At 39.4% G+C, this 17,341-nt stretch overlaps 1 protein-coding gene across 1 annotated transcript in view; it reads right to left on the reverse strand.

The window, feature by feature from the left end:
- The window catches only part of slc12a4 (solute carrier family 12 member 4), a 19,944-nt gene extending 6,871 nt beyond the window's left edge, over positions 1-13,073 (reverse strand). The window contains exons 1-8 of the mRNA XM_020592360.1: positions 12,839-13,073; positions 3,668-3,765; positions 3,440-3,603; positions 3,006-3,147; positions 2,539-2,593; positions 870-1,000; positions 459-700; positions 1-151 (exon numbers count right to left, since the gene is read on the reverse strand). The exon at positions 1-151 is cut by the window's left edge and continues 46 nt beyond it. Coding sequence (XP_020448016.1) covers positions 1-151; positions 459-700; positions 870-1,000; positions 2,539-2,593; positions 3,006-3,147; positions 3,440-3,603; positions 3,668-3,765; positions 12,839-12,974 — 1,119 coding nt within the window. The 5' untranslated portion in view covers positions 12,975-13,073. The remainder of the gene's footprint in view (positions 152-458; positions 701-869; positions 1,001-2,538; positions 2,594-3,005; positions 3,148-3,439; positions 3,604-3,667; positions 3,766-12,838) is intronic.
- Positions 13,074-17,341: the final 4,268 nt, after the last annotated feature.

Raw genomic sequence — 17,341 nt, forward strand, 5'->3', positions numbered from 1 at the left:
GTAATCATCACACTGAGCGCTGCTCATGTTCCCTGGCAGGCAGAACCTGTCCCACATCTGACTGGGCACTGTGATATTGCCCTTTATCACAGTCTTAGCACATACATCAAAGTGATCTCTCACCAAGGTCCTATTGCCCAACATGCAGATCCTAGAGCAATAACATGGACAAAAGTTAAAATTATTCCTATGTTATTAATCATTATTTCCACCATCACCATTGTCTTTATCATACAGCTTTGCTTTATCATTTCTACACATTTGCCATTGACAGTCATGGAACAAACTGTAGCTTCTCAAAAGGAAATATATTTGGCTGAAAAATCACACTGTATGCAAGTAATCGGTGCACTCTCTCCTCCATCACAACCACTAATGTCATCTATTAAGGTCTCCACAACTTACTGCTTAATGTAAGACACATTTTTATTCTAGCGAAACATTCTCTGCAGACTTACGGGAATTCTGGTGGATGAGACATGGACTTAATTGCCCCTGCATAGATGGAGACAATAGAGATAATGACACAGGCCAGGAAAAGGGAGGCCAGTTTGTTGACATATTTGACTCCTACAAAGACCACCACAGCCATCAGGCTGAGGCAGATGGAACCGTAGACTCTCATATTGTTCAGCATGGCACTGTCTTTCCCAAAGGGGTCTGTGGCATGAAAGATAGCAGCCTGGGGGACCAGATATTTCTGAAGAAATAGAAATAGAGGAAAAATTCCAAAAGGACAATTACTACATAGTCAGTGTATGTACAGTGTATGAAATGGCTGATCCATTTCAATACAAAACAATGTTTAGAAATTGAATTTCAAAATAGAAATGTAATATAACTGCACATAAATATATTAATAAACTGACCAAGAAGATTTCAATGGCACCAAGTATATACATGGCAGAAGCAAAGGTGGTGCCCAAGTAGAAGCATAGCCCCACAGCTCCTCCAAACTCAGGGCCAAGGGAGCGTGAGATCATGAAGTATGCCCCTCCAGCTACAGAAATCAAAACAAACAGTTACACTTAGAAAACCAGACAGCACGCAAGAGAGTGCAAACCTCTGCCATGGTAACTCACTTTTAATGTCATTACATCTAAAAGGAATATTCCCACAACATTCTGACCCTCATAATATGATTACTTGACCATGAAAACCTACCGCTGGCATTTGGAATGATGTTGATATCACTATTAGTTTGAAAGTTGTTCAGTAAAAACAATAGACGTGAGTGATTACTAAATTCCACAAATGGCAAAATATTTGTCCCACGCAGATTGACATAACAATGTGTTACATTCCTTCAAAGAGTCACATAACTCACACCATTTGGCTGAATATAAGTTCTGATTTCCACCATGCCTCCTGCTACACTCATTACAGGGTGTTCACACATACTGTACAAAATAGCGGAGTGTTGCTGAGTTCTGGCGATGCTGTAGCTCTACTTATGTACTTTTGCTCCATTTCCTGATGCAAAGCTTGTTTACCATTGCAGTACGCAATTGTAGTAGTAAGTCCAACCTTGAAGTCCAAACTCCTGACTATAGGAGGATGTAGTACTCATAATGTGCATCTGGAACACCACCATCTCTGTGAAAAACTGCTCTGAACCAGATTTAGGTGCCTGCTAATAGTTAGATAATGAGTATTCACATTTCTGAAAGCAATAAAAAAATATGTCTAAATTGGCATTACTTGGATAGACTGACCACATATTATCAATGTTAAGCAATGTCAAGGCTTCATAAAGTGGAATGGTATCAGTCCTAGCATGAAAATGATAACAGCTTTAATCCTGGTTCAAAATTTCTGCCATTTGGGATTATGATAATCCAGACTATCTCCTGCCTGGCTGTTGCTGCATAGAGCAGACCTTTCCCCAGCTCTAGGCTGTTGCTTCAGTGGTTCGTTCAGTCACTGTCTCACACAGTGGGGTGTAGTGAGTGACAGTGTTCAGTTTCCATTGACAGTGAATGTACAGCTTTTGTTGGAATTTGGCTCTTTATGTGCTCAAAGTGCTCAGCAGTGCACACTTTTGCCACAAGGAGGTTCACATATAGTAAACAGTCTTTCCAACATTCACAATGGTGAAGAATTTAAATTTTTTTTTTTAGGGTGTCAGTGGTGCTAGTCAAATCGCTGGCATTGCCAACTCCAAAGGGGCATATGGTCTTCTGTACTGTAGCCACCTGGCTACAGGCACCCAAAAAATAATCTAAGTCCATTCATTACTTTTTGAGTTATGTTGTCAACAAACAAACAAACACTGAAAAAAAAAAAACACTTTTGGCAAAGAAACTACTGGAAGTCTCTGCTTTTACTGCTTGCAGTGGATGCAACAGTGAATTACTGCTGCCCCCAAGTGGAAGACAAGTGTAACTTAAACATCTGTCAGAGCAATTGGATGATATCAAAGTCCACCAAATAATTATTTAAAAATCAGTTGTGTGTTGCTATCATACCCTTAAAAAATGGTATGAAATGTGCTACAATCAGTTCCGATGAACAAGGTGATAAGATCCCATGTATTACCTGGAACGACTCCGTTGGTAGCAATGGCACTCATTGATATGGCTGTTAGCATTGTCTGAAAAAGAAGATAAAGTATTATAAATATGAAAATGACCACACATACATAGGTCATGGCAACTTGTGGTTGTTTTGCTAATAGCCACAGACCAACTGGGAACTAAAACAAAGTCCAGTTTCCATCTAACAGAACATAATCATATTCATCTAGCACATGTAGCATGGGAGTTAATAAAATTACAGTATTTCTTGTGCAAGGCTTAGGTAATGGAACCACATTGAGTAAAAAACACAAATCAAGTCAACTGACTTTTTTTAACCTAAAATAATTGCTGCTGTTTATGTAACCATGTGCATTCTATTGACTGATTTACCAATGAAAACCCATCGTCCAACATTGCTGGTGGAATCAACCCAGCACCCTGTGTGTGTGTGTGTGTGTGTGTGTGTGTGTGTGTGTGCATACTAACACATGAGCAACACATAAGGACAATCAGGAGAGACTGTATGATGCCAGCCATCCCAACAATCCATGTCAGTCGGAGAAAAAGAATAACGCCAAAGATGTTCTGGAGACATGGTAAGTAGACACCCATCAGAGTGCCCATGAGACTAATAGGAAAAGGGGGGGGGGGGGATTAGTATTGCACATAACATTACAGGAAATGAATGTATTGATCATCAGTATTGATTGATGTACTTTTTAAAGGTCGTTCAATCATGTTCTGAGCTCTTTGCCTGTATCCAGGTCTTACACTGGCACAGTTTGACTGCATAGCATGCAGAGCTAATCAGTCAACAAGTCTTAATACAAAACTAGAACTTGGATAGCGATGCAGGGAGAAGGCCAGAGGTAAAGGATCATGTAACCAACCATCAAGGGTACACATGGCAAAAACAGTACAGCATAGTGTTTGCTGTGTCCTGACTCCTGACCTTGGGAGACTTCCTTCGCGAGGCATCAGTGTTCTCCGCCTCCTCGTGCTCCTTGACTCCCTGTGTGATGTTAGTGTAGTTGACCAAACGGCTGAGCAGAGAAGAAACTTTTGGCCGTATATCCAGCTCTTCCTGGAGAAAAAGTCAGAGAGCAAAGGTAAATAATAAACAATATTGGAAAGTCAAATGAACAGACCTCAAACAAAGCCAGGTTCCTGTCATAGAAGTCATTCTTCCTGCTAGTAGCTTCAGCACTGTTCAGAAATGGGCTGTCCTCTTTATGATTCCCATGTCCTGTTGGCGAAAGGGGAAAACATCGAATCAAAAAAACTTAAGGTTATATATTTGAGGCATCCTGGTAACACAACCATCACATCAATATGATTCACTAAACTGACAGACATGATTAGTAAAATGTGAAATAAAATCTGCATCTGCAGTAACACCAACACAATTCATGCTATGAAGCTGTAGTGAAAGGCCAAAAGCAGCACATATTGACAAAGCTAAATCCAGTTGATAAACAGGCATATAATTCAATTTTACACTCATTAACATCTGCTTTTGAACAAAAGAATCAAGAAGAGATGAGTGCAGTCACTGATGCAATTGCTGCACACAAAGTAACACTTCATCTCACACACACATTCACACTCAAAGGCATGCACACGCCTCATTACCTGGAAATTACCTAACTTTGGGTTATTAGAGCATGTAAATCTTAACAGCAGCATGTCAAAAGTCAGATTAACCCTGTGACAAAAAAGTGTGCCAACAAAAAGTCTCATCAAGAGGCCATGAAATAGGAAAATATACTAGTTTGCTGGGTGAGCTTTGATGCTGGTCCTCACTCACCTTTGCTCTGTATTCCACTGCTGCTAGTATCCCTGTGAGTTAGCATAGTTATGCGCTGTGTGCAGTCTGTAGCAGAGCACTCTGTGCTCTAGCTTGAGGAATTGTTGATTACTATCCAGGACACCCGGTCACTCAGTGTGTACACTCAATCAGAGACCTGATCTAACACATGGTGCACAGTGAGGGGGGATGAGAAGGGGAGAGTGGATGGTACAGTGCTGATTTACTAACACATGCACACATGTCTGTGCATGGGATATAAGAGTCTTAGTTTGGAGTGAAGAAGTGTGGCATTACAGCATCTGTATTCCTACACTGTACAGATTTGCAGTACATGCATATCTGCATGTATCAACAAATCATTCTTCCAAGAAAGAAGCAAAACAAAAACCCTAACTCTTTTATGAATTTGGTGACATAAGTCAATGTAATAATTCTGAGAGGGGGTAAGATAAAAAAAAAGCAAAAATAGAAAGATTACAACAGCTAAGGCAGTGACACTGATTTGCGTAAACAAAAGAATACTCAAATCTAACAGAGTTTAGTTTCCAACTCATTCCACCATTTGGAAAGGCCAAATAAAACTCACTTTAACAACAGGCTGAGGAGACAGTGGGGGTCTCTTGTTATTATCTCACATTAAATGTCTAATTAAAAAGATTAAAGATTAACTTGCCTGTTATGAAGGCATGCAATCGTCCCGCTGTGACCACAGAACAGCACAAATGCTTTACAGCAGCATGTACCAGCATGTAGGCTGTTTCCGCAGCTAAACAGCTCACAGCCACAGCTAAGATCAGTACTGTTGGATAGGCGAACTTGCAGAAGGGTGAGAAGGAAAGACCTTATGCAGGGGTATATATGACTTTTACTTTTTACTGATGTCACCTATACTAGTATCTGGAAGCAAGTATTTACCATAATGTATATTTCAGCTCATCATTTCATTATTAATAGCAGCTGACACCACAGGTTTTGTTTAGCATTCTTAGTAAGACTGAAATTGATGATGGATGTTACTATTTTGAAAATGTCATAAATAATTAAAATCATTTAAGCTCATCAACCTTTTCTATGGGAAATTAGAAATGCCCAGTTTGAGTAATTTATAATTGCCAGTACGACTGACATTGGCAACAACTCTTATGAACATGCCTCCAACACAACAAATAAACTAACATGGGTTTGGCTACCATGCTTTCATTGTAACCTCAGTCAAACACAAAATGCACTAAAAGTGCAAAGCAAATATTTTGACTGAGTGCCTATGCAACAGAAGTCTGGGTATAATTTATTGTTTTAAATGTGGATTGATTCCCAGAAATGGTGCTAGATTGACAAATGTCTGAAATGGCATGATTCCTTAACAAAAACAAACCTTTCAGGGCAAATCTATAAGGACAAAGTCAATATGATTTATAATTTGTTATAGCTCCAACAAACAACTTCCTGAAAGCAGCTCCTGCAAAACATCTTCAAGACAATCATTAATTAATTTACTTTATCTATAGATGGCATGGTGTACTTAGATAGATACAGTATATGAAGCATTCATGAGGGTTTCCAGGGACCTATTAAGTATTTTTAAAACTCCTAATGTTCCAGAGAAAGAAACTTTACAGTACTGTGTCTGTACTTTTTTAAAGTTGATTAAACATGGAAAATAATATCACTGTCCACTAGCTTCCTGGGGGCTTGAAAAAGCCTATTTGCCTAACTTCCTATTTAATAACCCTTTAGGAATCAACACTAAGAGGCAGAGAAGTCATACAGCTTAACACACTTGACTTTGTGCAGTTAGTTGCCAAGAATTTTCTACTGATTTCAGGTGTTTGTGTAAGTGTGTGTGTAAAAGAGAGTGAACCAGACTAATATGTACATAGCTTGAATGACTGTGCCGCTGGTTTGGGCAAGCATAATACAACTGATGCATGGCAGTGACTTAGATAGTTTTAACTTGTACTCTGTTGTTCAGTATGTTTAGCTCATTATTAGGGATGTAACGAGATCTTGTGCCATTAGATCTCACAGTATTAAAACATGGCAATATTTCTCATCAAGTTAAAAGCTGTATTGTGATATCAGTACATAACAGGACCAGAGCAGCAGCCAGTATGACTGAGTGTGATTGTACCTTCACGTTAGTCCAGAAAAAAAAAGCAACTTCCTGCTGTGTTTTAGCACATGGGGCTGCATTGGTCAGGGGGCAAGGGGTTGCAGGGAGTGTATGGTAGACACGTACTATACTGCCCTGTTGTGACGAGTCGATGTGAGTGGCTTCATTAATGTTTCCAGCCTGTGAGTTTCCATTGTGTTTTGGTTAGCCCTGCTGCTAACATAGCCTATCTACATTAGCAGCAATTCCACCACCAGTGTGTCTGCATTGTTAGATAAAAAGCAGTTTAACATCCAGTACTAATGAAAATGCATGGCTGGTCATTGTGGAGTGTTAATTGTGGCCCATATTCGATAGTAAATTGCAGTGAATGCCTACGCTTACAGGGTAAATAAAAGAGGCTTCTTCCTATGGGCTTCCACGTCCTGTCTCCTGTACATGATTGGTCAATGTAGCACTTTTGCCAGATGATGGCACCATCTGATACAGTGCAGTGAGGGTGAAAATAGTATAGGTCAGACAAAGCTTCATTTGAAAGTTAGAAGCTAATGGCTAATTCATGCACAGTTAAAACGTATGAAGAGACTCATGTGAAAACACATAAAAGAGAAGCCAGTCAGTTGAGTTTGTAGCAAAACCTTTTACAGTGCTTACATATTGTTGTCTTTTACTGCATATATTAATTCATACTCAGAAAGTAGAACTGAAGTGACATTACAAGGTCATTAGTTAAAACATTTCAAAATGCACCTACATTGTTTTGCATTTTGTGACCTTCAGTTGAATAAAATACTATTTTTAAGACTATTTTCCGGACACATATTTCGTCATTGAAAATATCTCAAAAATAGTGTTAAAATATGATCTCGTCTTCTTCTCCTGAACCCAGTATCGTGTAGTCTTGTCTCACAAGCTAAGTGTATCATCACACCTCTATTCATTATATAAATCTGTAAAATGCCCTCCCAGCTTCTCAGTGTTTGAGCCATTTGACCTTTTATAACAGTCTGCACCTTGTACATACAGTATGTTGGGAGATTTCTGTGAAGAGCAAAGTAGTGGCCTGGTTAGTTCATTATGTGTTTACAGTGCATACAGTAGTCCACCACTGTGGGTGCAGAATGCTAAAACCTTAGGCTTGGTAATATAATTGCATATAATAGTACAGAACTGGGGCATGCTATGTGTAGTGTAACAAATAGAAACAAAGCATTACAAAGCATGGCTGTATTTCGCCTCCCATATTGTTGGATGACACATCAAGAAAATTCCATATATAAATTAATGTAAATATGTTCATGGTAATGATGTTTACTTTATTTCAATCTATGTCCTAGCTTAGAAATAACTTGTTCAGTGAGTTACACATTTTCTATTGTGTGTCAATACTAAAATCATTTCAGTACACTGAATGAATGGTTGAATCCACTGTAAAATATAACAAGCAACTTGTAAAGCAACAGTGTAAAATATAATAAACAACTGTATTAATTATAATACACATCTTTGCTTACTTTGAACTTGTGTATTAAAATGATGCTGCTTGACTTAGTAATGGAAATTAGAAAAGTATCAGACCTTCAGTGTGTACCTACTATGGATTCTACACAGTTGGTTAGTGTCCATTAAATTTAATAGGCCTGCCCAGTATGGTAATATGCTGCTATGTATGCTAGTAACACAATCAAACATCAAGTAGGCATATTTTCCAAGTGCATATTACCAATTTGACTGTTATTTTACTTTTCAAAACTTTATTCTACAGTAGGTGGTTATAAAGTCATTATGTTTCATTTGACTTTTCTCTCCTCCATAGCCTAGGGCAAGAAACACTAATTCCGTTACAGCACAGACCAGCGTTAGCTGTAATGGCTGAGTTTCATGCGGAGTGGCCTCTTAACAAAACAGAGAAATGCTAACCTGCTGAGCCCTACACCAAAACATATTAACTTTGATGTGTGTTAATGATGAGAAAAGGACAGCAGCTCAGTCTGATTACCTCGGGGGTAAAAATGGGTGGGTAGAGGTCATGCATCGTACAACAAACTTTCAAAAAAAAAAAAAAATTATCCAAGTTAACTAAACGGGGATGTCACTGGTTGTAGAACTAATGACTCAGCAAACCCAGAGTGGTGTATCTGCAGTGTTGTTGCAAAAAATTGTTTGTGCACTTAAGTAAGTGTAGCTGAAGTAAGTGTATCTGTGTGCATATGCCAGTAATTTAAGTTGTGTTATTTTGAGTTGAGTTCTCTTCAGTTATGTGAAGTTAACTGTTTGGTTGTTTTATTGATATTTCTTTGGGGCATTTGTATCTTGGGAGCACATTTTTAACTAAATCATCTATTTGGAAACCTGACGATGTTTTTTGAGTCTGCTTCCTATTATTTGTCAGCTGCTTGGGTTCTATCTACCTCAGCTTGGGCCACAATTACTACAGCGACTAGAGTTTGACTAATAATAATACATAACTGTTGATGGTAATAACCTGCTGGCACAAACAACATATGGGCATGTTTTTTTACAAGAGTATAGTCTCCAGTCAGGGCACATTCCCAAAAAATGAATCAAAGGAATATCAGAAAGCTTCTGGACAATAACCAAAGGACTGGACTGACTGAAATATTGGGAAATATACAGATGTCAGTTAAATTTGAATTTCTAGAATTTGCCATGATCATAATATCAATATGTTTATGTCACATGCTTGAACACTGTTTTGTATAAACATTTCTCAGGTTTCAGAATCAAACTGCTACAACACATTTCACATTCACCTTACATCCACAGTATGAGAATCATTTAGGGATAGTCACTAAATTATGTACAATAGTACATACAGTACAGTTTAGTACTGTTTGTTTTGTATTGGTCGGTGTTTAGTGTCTAACATGAGGCAGTGAAGAAGACTCTGGCCAGACACACTGAATGCATTCAGTTGACAGGAGATTGTTGGTGGTACACGACGAACGTGAATTGTTCTGCTGTTGTCACTTTGATGCAAATGAGGAGATAGGACAGAGATGGCAAGGCAGTTACATCACAGAAAATGTGTGAAAATAATTGATTTAAAGTTTGATCTTCCATATCATTTATGTTGATCTTTAAGGAGTATTAATGACTTACTGTAAACAATATATTTTAGGGTGACGACTTAGTTTAAGGTCAGGGCAAGGACCGGGGTTAGGCATTTAGTTGTGATGGTTAAGGGTTAGGGTAAGGGGCTAGGGAATGCATTATGTCAATAAGCGTCCTAAAGATAGCTTATAAAAACGTGTGTGTGTGTGTGTTCTAACTCTGTCATAAGCTCCACATATCTGTGGACTAGGGTGTGTTTATCTCCCAAGGGCTGTATGTATGGCATGCCAGAAAGCATGACAGGACTGGTCACCATGTTCTCCTGAATTAGAGAGGAACACAGCAGCATTCTCCAAAGCCTCTACTCATTACATAAAATTCTCAGAACCTCTTTAATGTGAGATTAATAAACTATAAGCAAATGACAAATATGCTGCAGTCTGTGATACAGTACAGGCACAACACCTGCTCTACTTTCCTCAAAAAGAATAAATGAAGAAACAGAGCTTAATGTGTTTATATTAATGCTTGATCAAATGTGTAAATTTGAAAGCTGTTAAAATTAGCACCCATGCAATTACTCTTAGTACTAGAGAGTGTTATGGCATCCTTCAGCCCAGTTATGTTTTTTTTACCAACAGCAACTATTTCATTCTCTGTTTTTACCAGCACCATTTCCAGCCATAGCAAGTAGCTTTCTTTAGCTCTGATAAACCCAGCACCCAATGTTAGCAACTAGCTAGTAAACATGGAGGAACATTTAGCAGCTAAAAATCCAATCTTCCTCCTGAGTTGGTGGAGACCAAAACAGAGAGTGAATACCTGACTTACTGTATTTACCATGTGGCCAGAAACACGACTCCTAATGAATGCTTATAATGTACCCTGTGTAGTCCACTTTAGTGGTGGCTCATGTATGTCACTGTTGTTTTTAGAGCACAGACTTAGCTTGTTCTAATAGCCTCTTGTGGCCATTCAAGTGATTTCTGTTGTCACTTGGTATTTTCAGGTAGCATATTCAAATTAGATTTCAAAATTAAATTACTGAAATGAGTATTCATTTATAAAGAACCAACTATTAGTTGTCAATAATCAAGTTTCACCTGTTGGCAAATGTGCAAACTAACAGCTACAGTTTGCATTAAATTAATGAATTTATCTCTGATATGTTTGTGAGAAGTATGAGGTCTTAGCGATCAGTATATACAGTAGCATAATTACATAATTGGTAAATATGATTTTATTGATGGGTGATTTATTACACTAACAGTAATACTGTCTCCTTCACGTTTAGGTTATTTAGCTCATGGGCTATAAATTGTTGCCTTGCTTCACAAACAAAATGAATCTCTACCTGCTTGCCACATACTGTATTTCTACAAATATCCATTTCAGCTGGTACTTTCTAATGCAATAAATGGAAGCACAGCAGGACAGATTCATACTGGTTAAATATGTTGTTGCATTCTTACTGTGCTTTTACAAATAAGGAAATAAGACCAAACCTACCCAAGCTGTGTTCAGCACAAACACATATACTCTGCTTTTCAGCATATCATGGCATGCAAGCAATTAAAAGAGCAAAAATTTTCTTAGTGAAAAGTAAAGGCTATTTTAAGGTAGTTGCTCTTGCTCAGGAGTACAACACTTACAGTGACATCAAGGCTGACCCCATCCTGTGCTGTGGTGAACAGAGCTGAGCTCCCAGCCTGAAACAGACTCGGCACTATATTGCTTCCACCATGTTGAAGACCCAGCATGTCCCATGCCCACACCCACCACTCCCATGTCAAATTCATCCAGCACATGCAGCCACTTTTGGATTGTTTTACCGCAGTGACAACTGAACTGTACATCTTTTTTCTTGCTTGAATATTTCATATATAGAACTAAAGTTGGGGAATTACTTTCAGCTGAATGCAGTCAACTATAGTGACTTGAGCTGTGGTTACAGTTTAGTTACCATGTTTGAAATTATACTGTCTGCTCTTTACTGCATCTCATCATCCATCACAGTGTCACTTCCTTATTCACATGTCCAACATAGTTCTCCTTGCAGCTATCCACTAAGTTTAATGGCTGTTGTTATTACTGGGATTAAGCAAGCTCTCTTTAGGTGAGTTAGAATTATTACAGCAGGAAGACAAAGGAAACAGCAACAAAACAGCTTATACAAAATTCACCCTGATGAAAACTCTCAGGGTTATTTCAGGACATCTGCTTTTCCTCTTTTGCCATCAAAACCTTTTATAGGCACATGGTACAAAGTTTTGATTTGACCATATTTGAGCCACTGCTTTTACACAGTTATACACAGTTTATTTACTTGCATTTCTGTTGTGTGAAAAGGGTGACTTCCATGACTTTCTTTAAATTCATAGTGATGCAGTGGCATTTTTTTTCTCATTAACTGAGTTACAAATAGTTAGATCAGTCTGATGCCTTGGACCCTGATCCTTCCATATATTATTCAGGAGTAGAGAGCTTAAAAATAACAATATAAATGGAGGGATAGTCACTATGTAGGCTTGTGTCCAGCCCAGCTTTCTGGGCCCTTGGTTAAGCTTGGGTGTTTGATTTGAGGGCCACACCCATGTGTGTCATCTATTAAAAAAAATAAAACTTTGTTCCCCAGTTAATTCACTTTCTCAGCCTACACAAATTAGTGCTGCTCTAGTATAATCCTACCCAGCAGCTACAAATTCCTCACTCCTCTCCCCATTTTGCCTCTGTCCTTTCTTTACCTTGTGTGAGACTGGACCCACTCCTCCTGTTTTGAAGAGGTGAGTGACAGTGAGGTGATAAGCAGAAGCAGAGAAATGAGGAGGGAGAAATCTGCTTTTGTGTTGTTAAGCAGCCAATCTCTATGAAGACAAATCCACCCAGAGAGAGCTCCATCTTTTGTGTGAGGAAGCACTTGAGGCCTTTTTTTGTTGAGACAGCACTGGCCCCTCTCAAACAACCACCCCCCTTGTGTTTTTGCCCCACAGTTCTCACCCCTTTCATTGTTTTTCCTCATCTGACTCATTTGTCCCCATGTTTATTTAAAAAAAAAACAAATCTCCAAAATGATTAAAAAAAAAAGTTTTCTATAATTTTACTTAACATGAGCTATCAAAATGACTGCTATAAGAAAATGTTTTTCTGGCCCTGGAGAATTGCCATGGTAACCATACAACCAGCTGCTCAGAAGACAAAGCAAAGCCTTCCTGTGCTGTGGTGGGTGAATTATCACTTTTATTACACCATTTTTTTCAACCTCAGAGTTACTTTGTGACCAGGCTGAGAGCTAAAGACATGAATAAAAGTTGTGAGACTTACCATCAGAACTGACAGTATCTTGATAACCAGGGTAGTCTTGTCCAGTGGCTCTGTAATCCACCCAGTTAATCCCCTCTAGACTGTCGTAGCTGGAATCAGCTTGGTCCTTCACCGGTACCACTGTGAAGTGCGGCATGATTTCATCACTCTTCTTTATGTCTTCAGCACAGACTCAACATAGGCGGCTAGCTGTTAGCCACCTACGGCTCAACTCCTACTAATGTCAACCACATTCCACTACACTGCGCTCACTTCCTCTGGAACATATTATCATACTCCCCGCCCACAGCCCAGCCCATCCTGGGCTTTTTGTGTGAGCAGAAAGAGTATGGAGGTCTCGAGGATGCATTTAGAAAGACACTCACAGCCCCCGGGGAGAACAAGTGACCTCTGGGGCTCAGCTTTGATTGAAGAGTTAGCATTGTCTTCCCTGAGTCATGAAATGGTGGGTGTAAGGTGACCCCCCTTCTGCTGTCTGTGTCATACTGACAGCTAACAGAGTGAACCTAGTCTGTTTAGGGTTCAGACAGACAGCCCTCTGTGTATATGGGCCTTTCCCACAACACACAGACAGCAACGTGGCAGTTTAGAAAATAATCAAACTACATTGGTGAAGAAGCACAGAAAGCAAACAAGAGGGAAGGGATAAAAAAAAAAGTTCGCCAAAGAAGGAAAGAGGAATGAATAGCCTAAATATTTCCAGCCTCATTCCAAGTGTTCAAATATTTGAACACCTGAATGTCATTTCTATCTTTAACTCCATGATCATGAATGTTACTGTCAGAGGGTAAAATTTACTCCCAAACCATAAAAGGAGTGGCCCCTTCCCCATTTTCTCCTCCCTTCTTCCCCATCTTATACAAACTGTTCTTCCCCAGCTTTGCCGGGGGAGGGGACACCCGGCCCAGCCATACAACCATCCACGTTGCAGCCTCATTGGGGCATCTCCACGAATTTAAAGGTGGGCAATGATTAGTGGCAGAGCACAATGCCAGCCGGCATAACCAGGCCATTGATTTTTTAAGCTTTATAGCCTATATAAGTTTTTTAAATGCCAAGTCGTCATGTCTGCAGCGATAAAATCACAGTATGAAAACTAGTAGATGAAGTATCATGTGTTCCAGTTCAGTCCAGACCAAAGCACGGAGGATTCTGTCCAGTTTGACCCAGATCTGGTTGTACAGCCAGCGTGTAGTTCTGTAGCAGTCCTGTTCTGGGATGTCATGAGCAGCCTGAGAGGTGTTTCACTTGACAACATTGGACCTAATTGTAAATAACAGTTGTGCAGCCTTGTCAAAGCAGAGTGTGCAGGGACAGTAGTGTGTTAGTAGCTACCATGGGATTTGTCCTGTGTTATGTTTCAGAAACCCAAAACCAAAAAATATTGAGCAGCTTCTCAGTCTGTGAAACATCAGCATTTTCTATTAGAAATAATGACATAACCCAGAGAAAAATTGGACAGTAGCATAGTTTACAGATACAGTATCAGCAGGGAGCACTGACAGATGGCGGGCGGCGCTGTGTGTAGTGTGCAGTTAGATTTTGGTTTTTACTGTTTTAAGACTTTGGCAGAGCAATGTGAAAATCTGAGTAAATGGTGACTGCTCCCTTTCCTGTCCGTCATGGATATGCATAGAATCACAGACATAATATTTGCCTTGTTTTGAAGAGAGTTACTTTGCAGATTCAGATTATTAATAAAAAATAAATATATTACCATGCATTATTACAAGTTACAGTAAGATTTCAATAATCCCTGGAGGTATTCACAAGCTACCACCAGTATAGAAAGCCACTAAAAACAGTTCCACCTTCACACATACAAATGTACTTCTGCTAAAGTTTTTAATGCCTGAGTTTATCTTGTAAAAGATTATTGTGGTGGAATTACTACTTTTTACATGTAAAAAGATATTAGGTAATTTTTCCCACCACTGTAACACTGTAAACAAAGCATTTACCAGCTGATATCAGCCACGCACGTGCCTATGTTTTAAATTGGTGGAGTAAATGGTAACCGTGCATTAACAGTTTAACACAGAGTTGTCTTCATGTGTGTTTACTGCAGGGGTTGTATTCACTTCAAAACCACCAACAAAGCCTGTGAGCTTCTTCCTCCTCTTTGTCTGCGATTTGTTAGTGGTTTGCAACAAGTATGAGACGAGAAAGAATGAAGACCACTGATGGAAATCACAGACAGTAATAGCGATACACTGGGATGGTTTTGTCAGTAACATGCCTTTGAAAAGGTTTGGACCTTGCCTAATAAATGTATTTTAATTAATGAGATGAGATAAATTTCACTTAAATTGCTGTATAAATATTATCCTGTCAAAACTTTTCTTTCTTCAAGGTTTAAAAAACACATCGACACAAGCTGCTCTTTCTGTAATTCTGCTCCTGAAACTGTTGTGCACTGGTTGTGCTCCTGTAACTACAGTGAAATATTTTGGTCAGACATTCTTGCTTTTATTCACAGTAAAATTCTCCGTTTTCTTTCTCCTTTAAAAACATCCTTCTTGTGACTTTTGAGTACAAGAAGAAAGCGGAGAAGAAGATAGAGATGGTATGAGGCTTTGGTGCTGTTAGATACTTTCTCATAGAAGAGGCTATGCTTTTTCCAACTTCTGCGTTCTTTGAATACATGTCAAACGGTAGAAGGTCTGGACGGCCCCACCTCTTACATAGGTTCTTGTAAATAGTTTTTATGAGGATCTTTAAAGTTCCTGGGGTGATAGGACTATCAATGCCCTTGACTTCCACCTATGTTTTTTTCCAGCAGGTCAACACTAATGAGAGCTTCGGAGTTTGGATTGACATTCATTTTTGCCTTTTTGGCTGTCTATGCAAGGAGCTTCTCCACAAGAATCCTGACAACTGCTTTGTTTTTGTCCACCTGCAGTGTGATGTCCTGCACAGGTTCAGCACACATGTTCTCACATTCTGACATATCACCAGCTATTACATGTACAGGGTCCTCCCATTCTGATGGCTCACCTGTGGCTAAGGATGCTTCCTCCACAGCACACAATATATCATGTGTAAGCTCTTTACTGTGGTCACTGGCCTGACTGTCCATCCACCAGACAATCAGTGTCAGGAAAAAGTGCATTTTGTTCTTTATGTCACCATATAGGGCAGCAAGTCACTGTCCACTTCTTTGGCTTTTCTATACACCTAATGTGTTTATAGAGGACATCACTAAGTTGTATTACAGCTTGATTAAATTCACAGCATTCATCATAACCAAATTTTTTGGTCACAATAATAACATCTTCTTTACCCTTCTTCATGAAGATAAGATGATGAATCTCATCCACGAGTGACTGGATTGACTTCCTGCGTTTGGCTATACAGCCATGATGGCTTTTCATCAGCTGAGCCAGGATACGATATATTAATGTTCTGGCAAACAGCTTTGCAAAGAAGTTTTTTGTCTTGACCTCAATGTCTTCCACAGTCACTGTGGGCCACTGTGGGAGTTCTGGGCTTTGTCCTGCAGCAAAAGAGTGTTTCAGACTCTGAACGTGTTCAGCAGTTAGCTGAGAGATGTCTTCAGCAACAGCTTTAATCTTCTGAGAACAGTCCTGGTGTAGCAGCTCATACTCACGGTCGGGCACATCTCTTAAAAAAGTTTCTGTGAAGTATTCCACCTCCAAGCATAGTACTTCCCCAATAGCTTGAGTTCTCTTCAAAAGGAAAGCCTCTTTCAGGTAGATGAATGGCTGTATCCTGGGAGTGTCTGGTCTGCACAACCTGTGTGTCATTTTAGATGTCCCCTCTAGCAAAGTACAGCCATGGAAAATCATCTCATTTAGTTTATCAGGCCGAAACACATGATGCCTTATATATGGCTTAGAGTCCTTCATCCTGTTCAGAGGTAAAAATAGTAGGCCTCTTCCAGTTTCTCGATGAATCAGGCGTACAAGGTTTGACATGGTGACATCCTGTGATTTGCTTAGCTCCTTGTCAGCCATAAAATAAGAAAAACTCTTAGTAAGCATTTCAGATAGAATGGGCTGAAACTGTTCAAAGGCCATGTACTTTTTGTTAATTTCAGCCATCATCCATTTACTGTATGTGTCAACATGTCTTGAATACCCAAAACCAAGTCTGCAGTCAAAACTCTTGTGGGAACCTCAAAGGGCTTGTTCCACATTCCAAATCTTAACATAGTCACCTGATATTCTGTCAGGCACTCCAACAGGGATTTGATACGCCTGTTTGTAAGAGCCACATCTTGTGATATTTCTTTGATATCTACTATAATTTGTTCAGTGTTCTCCGTTTCTTGCAATAAACTCTCAGTAGTTTAATTCTTTAGCAAAGTTTCGATGTAAATGAAATAGTGGGGCTGCCCATCCGTAGACTTCTGAATGATTTGATCACCATGACGTCAGTGTGACGTCATGTCTAGAATGGTTGCCATCCCTTCACCATGTGTGTAAGCAACCGTTCTAAACACTGATGTCATGAGAGGGGCCGAGCTCCAAATGCAGCCAC

The sequence above is a fragment of the Monopterus albus genome, unplaced genomic scaffold (assembly GCF_001952655.1).
Source record: "Monopterus albus unplaced genomic scaffold, M_albus_1.0 scaffold17.1, whole genome shotgun sequence".
Lineage (NCBI taxonomy): Eukaryota > Metazoa > Chordata > Actinopteri > Synbranchiformes > Synbranchidae > Monopterus > Monopterus albus.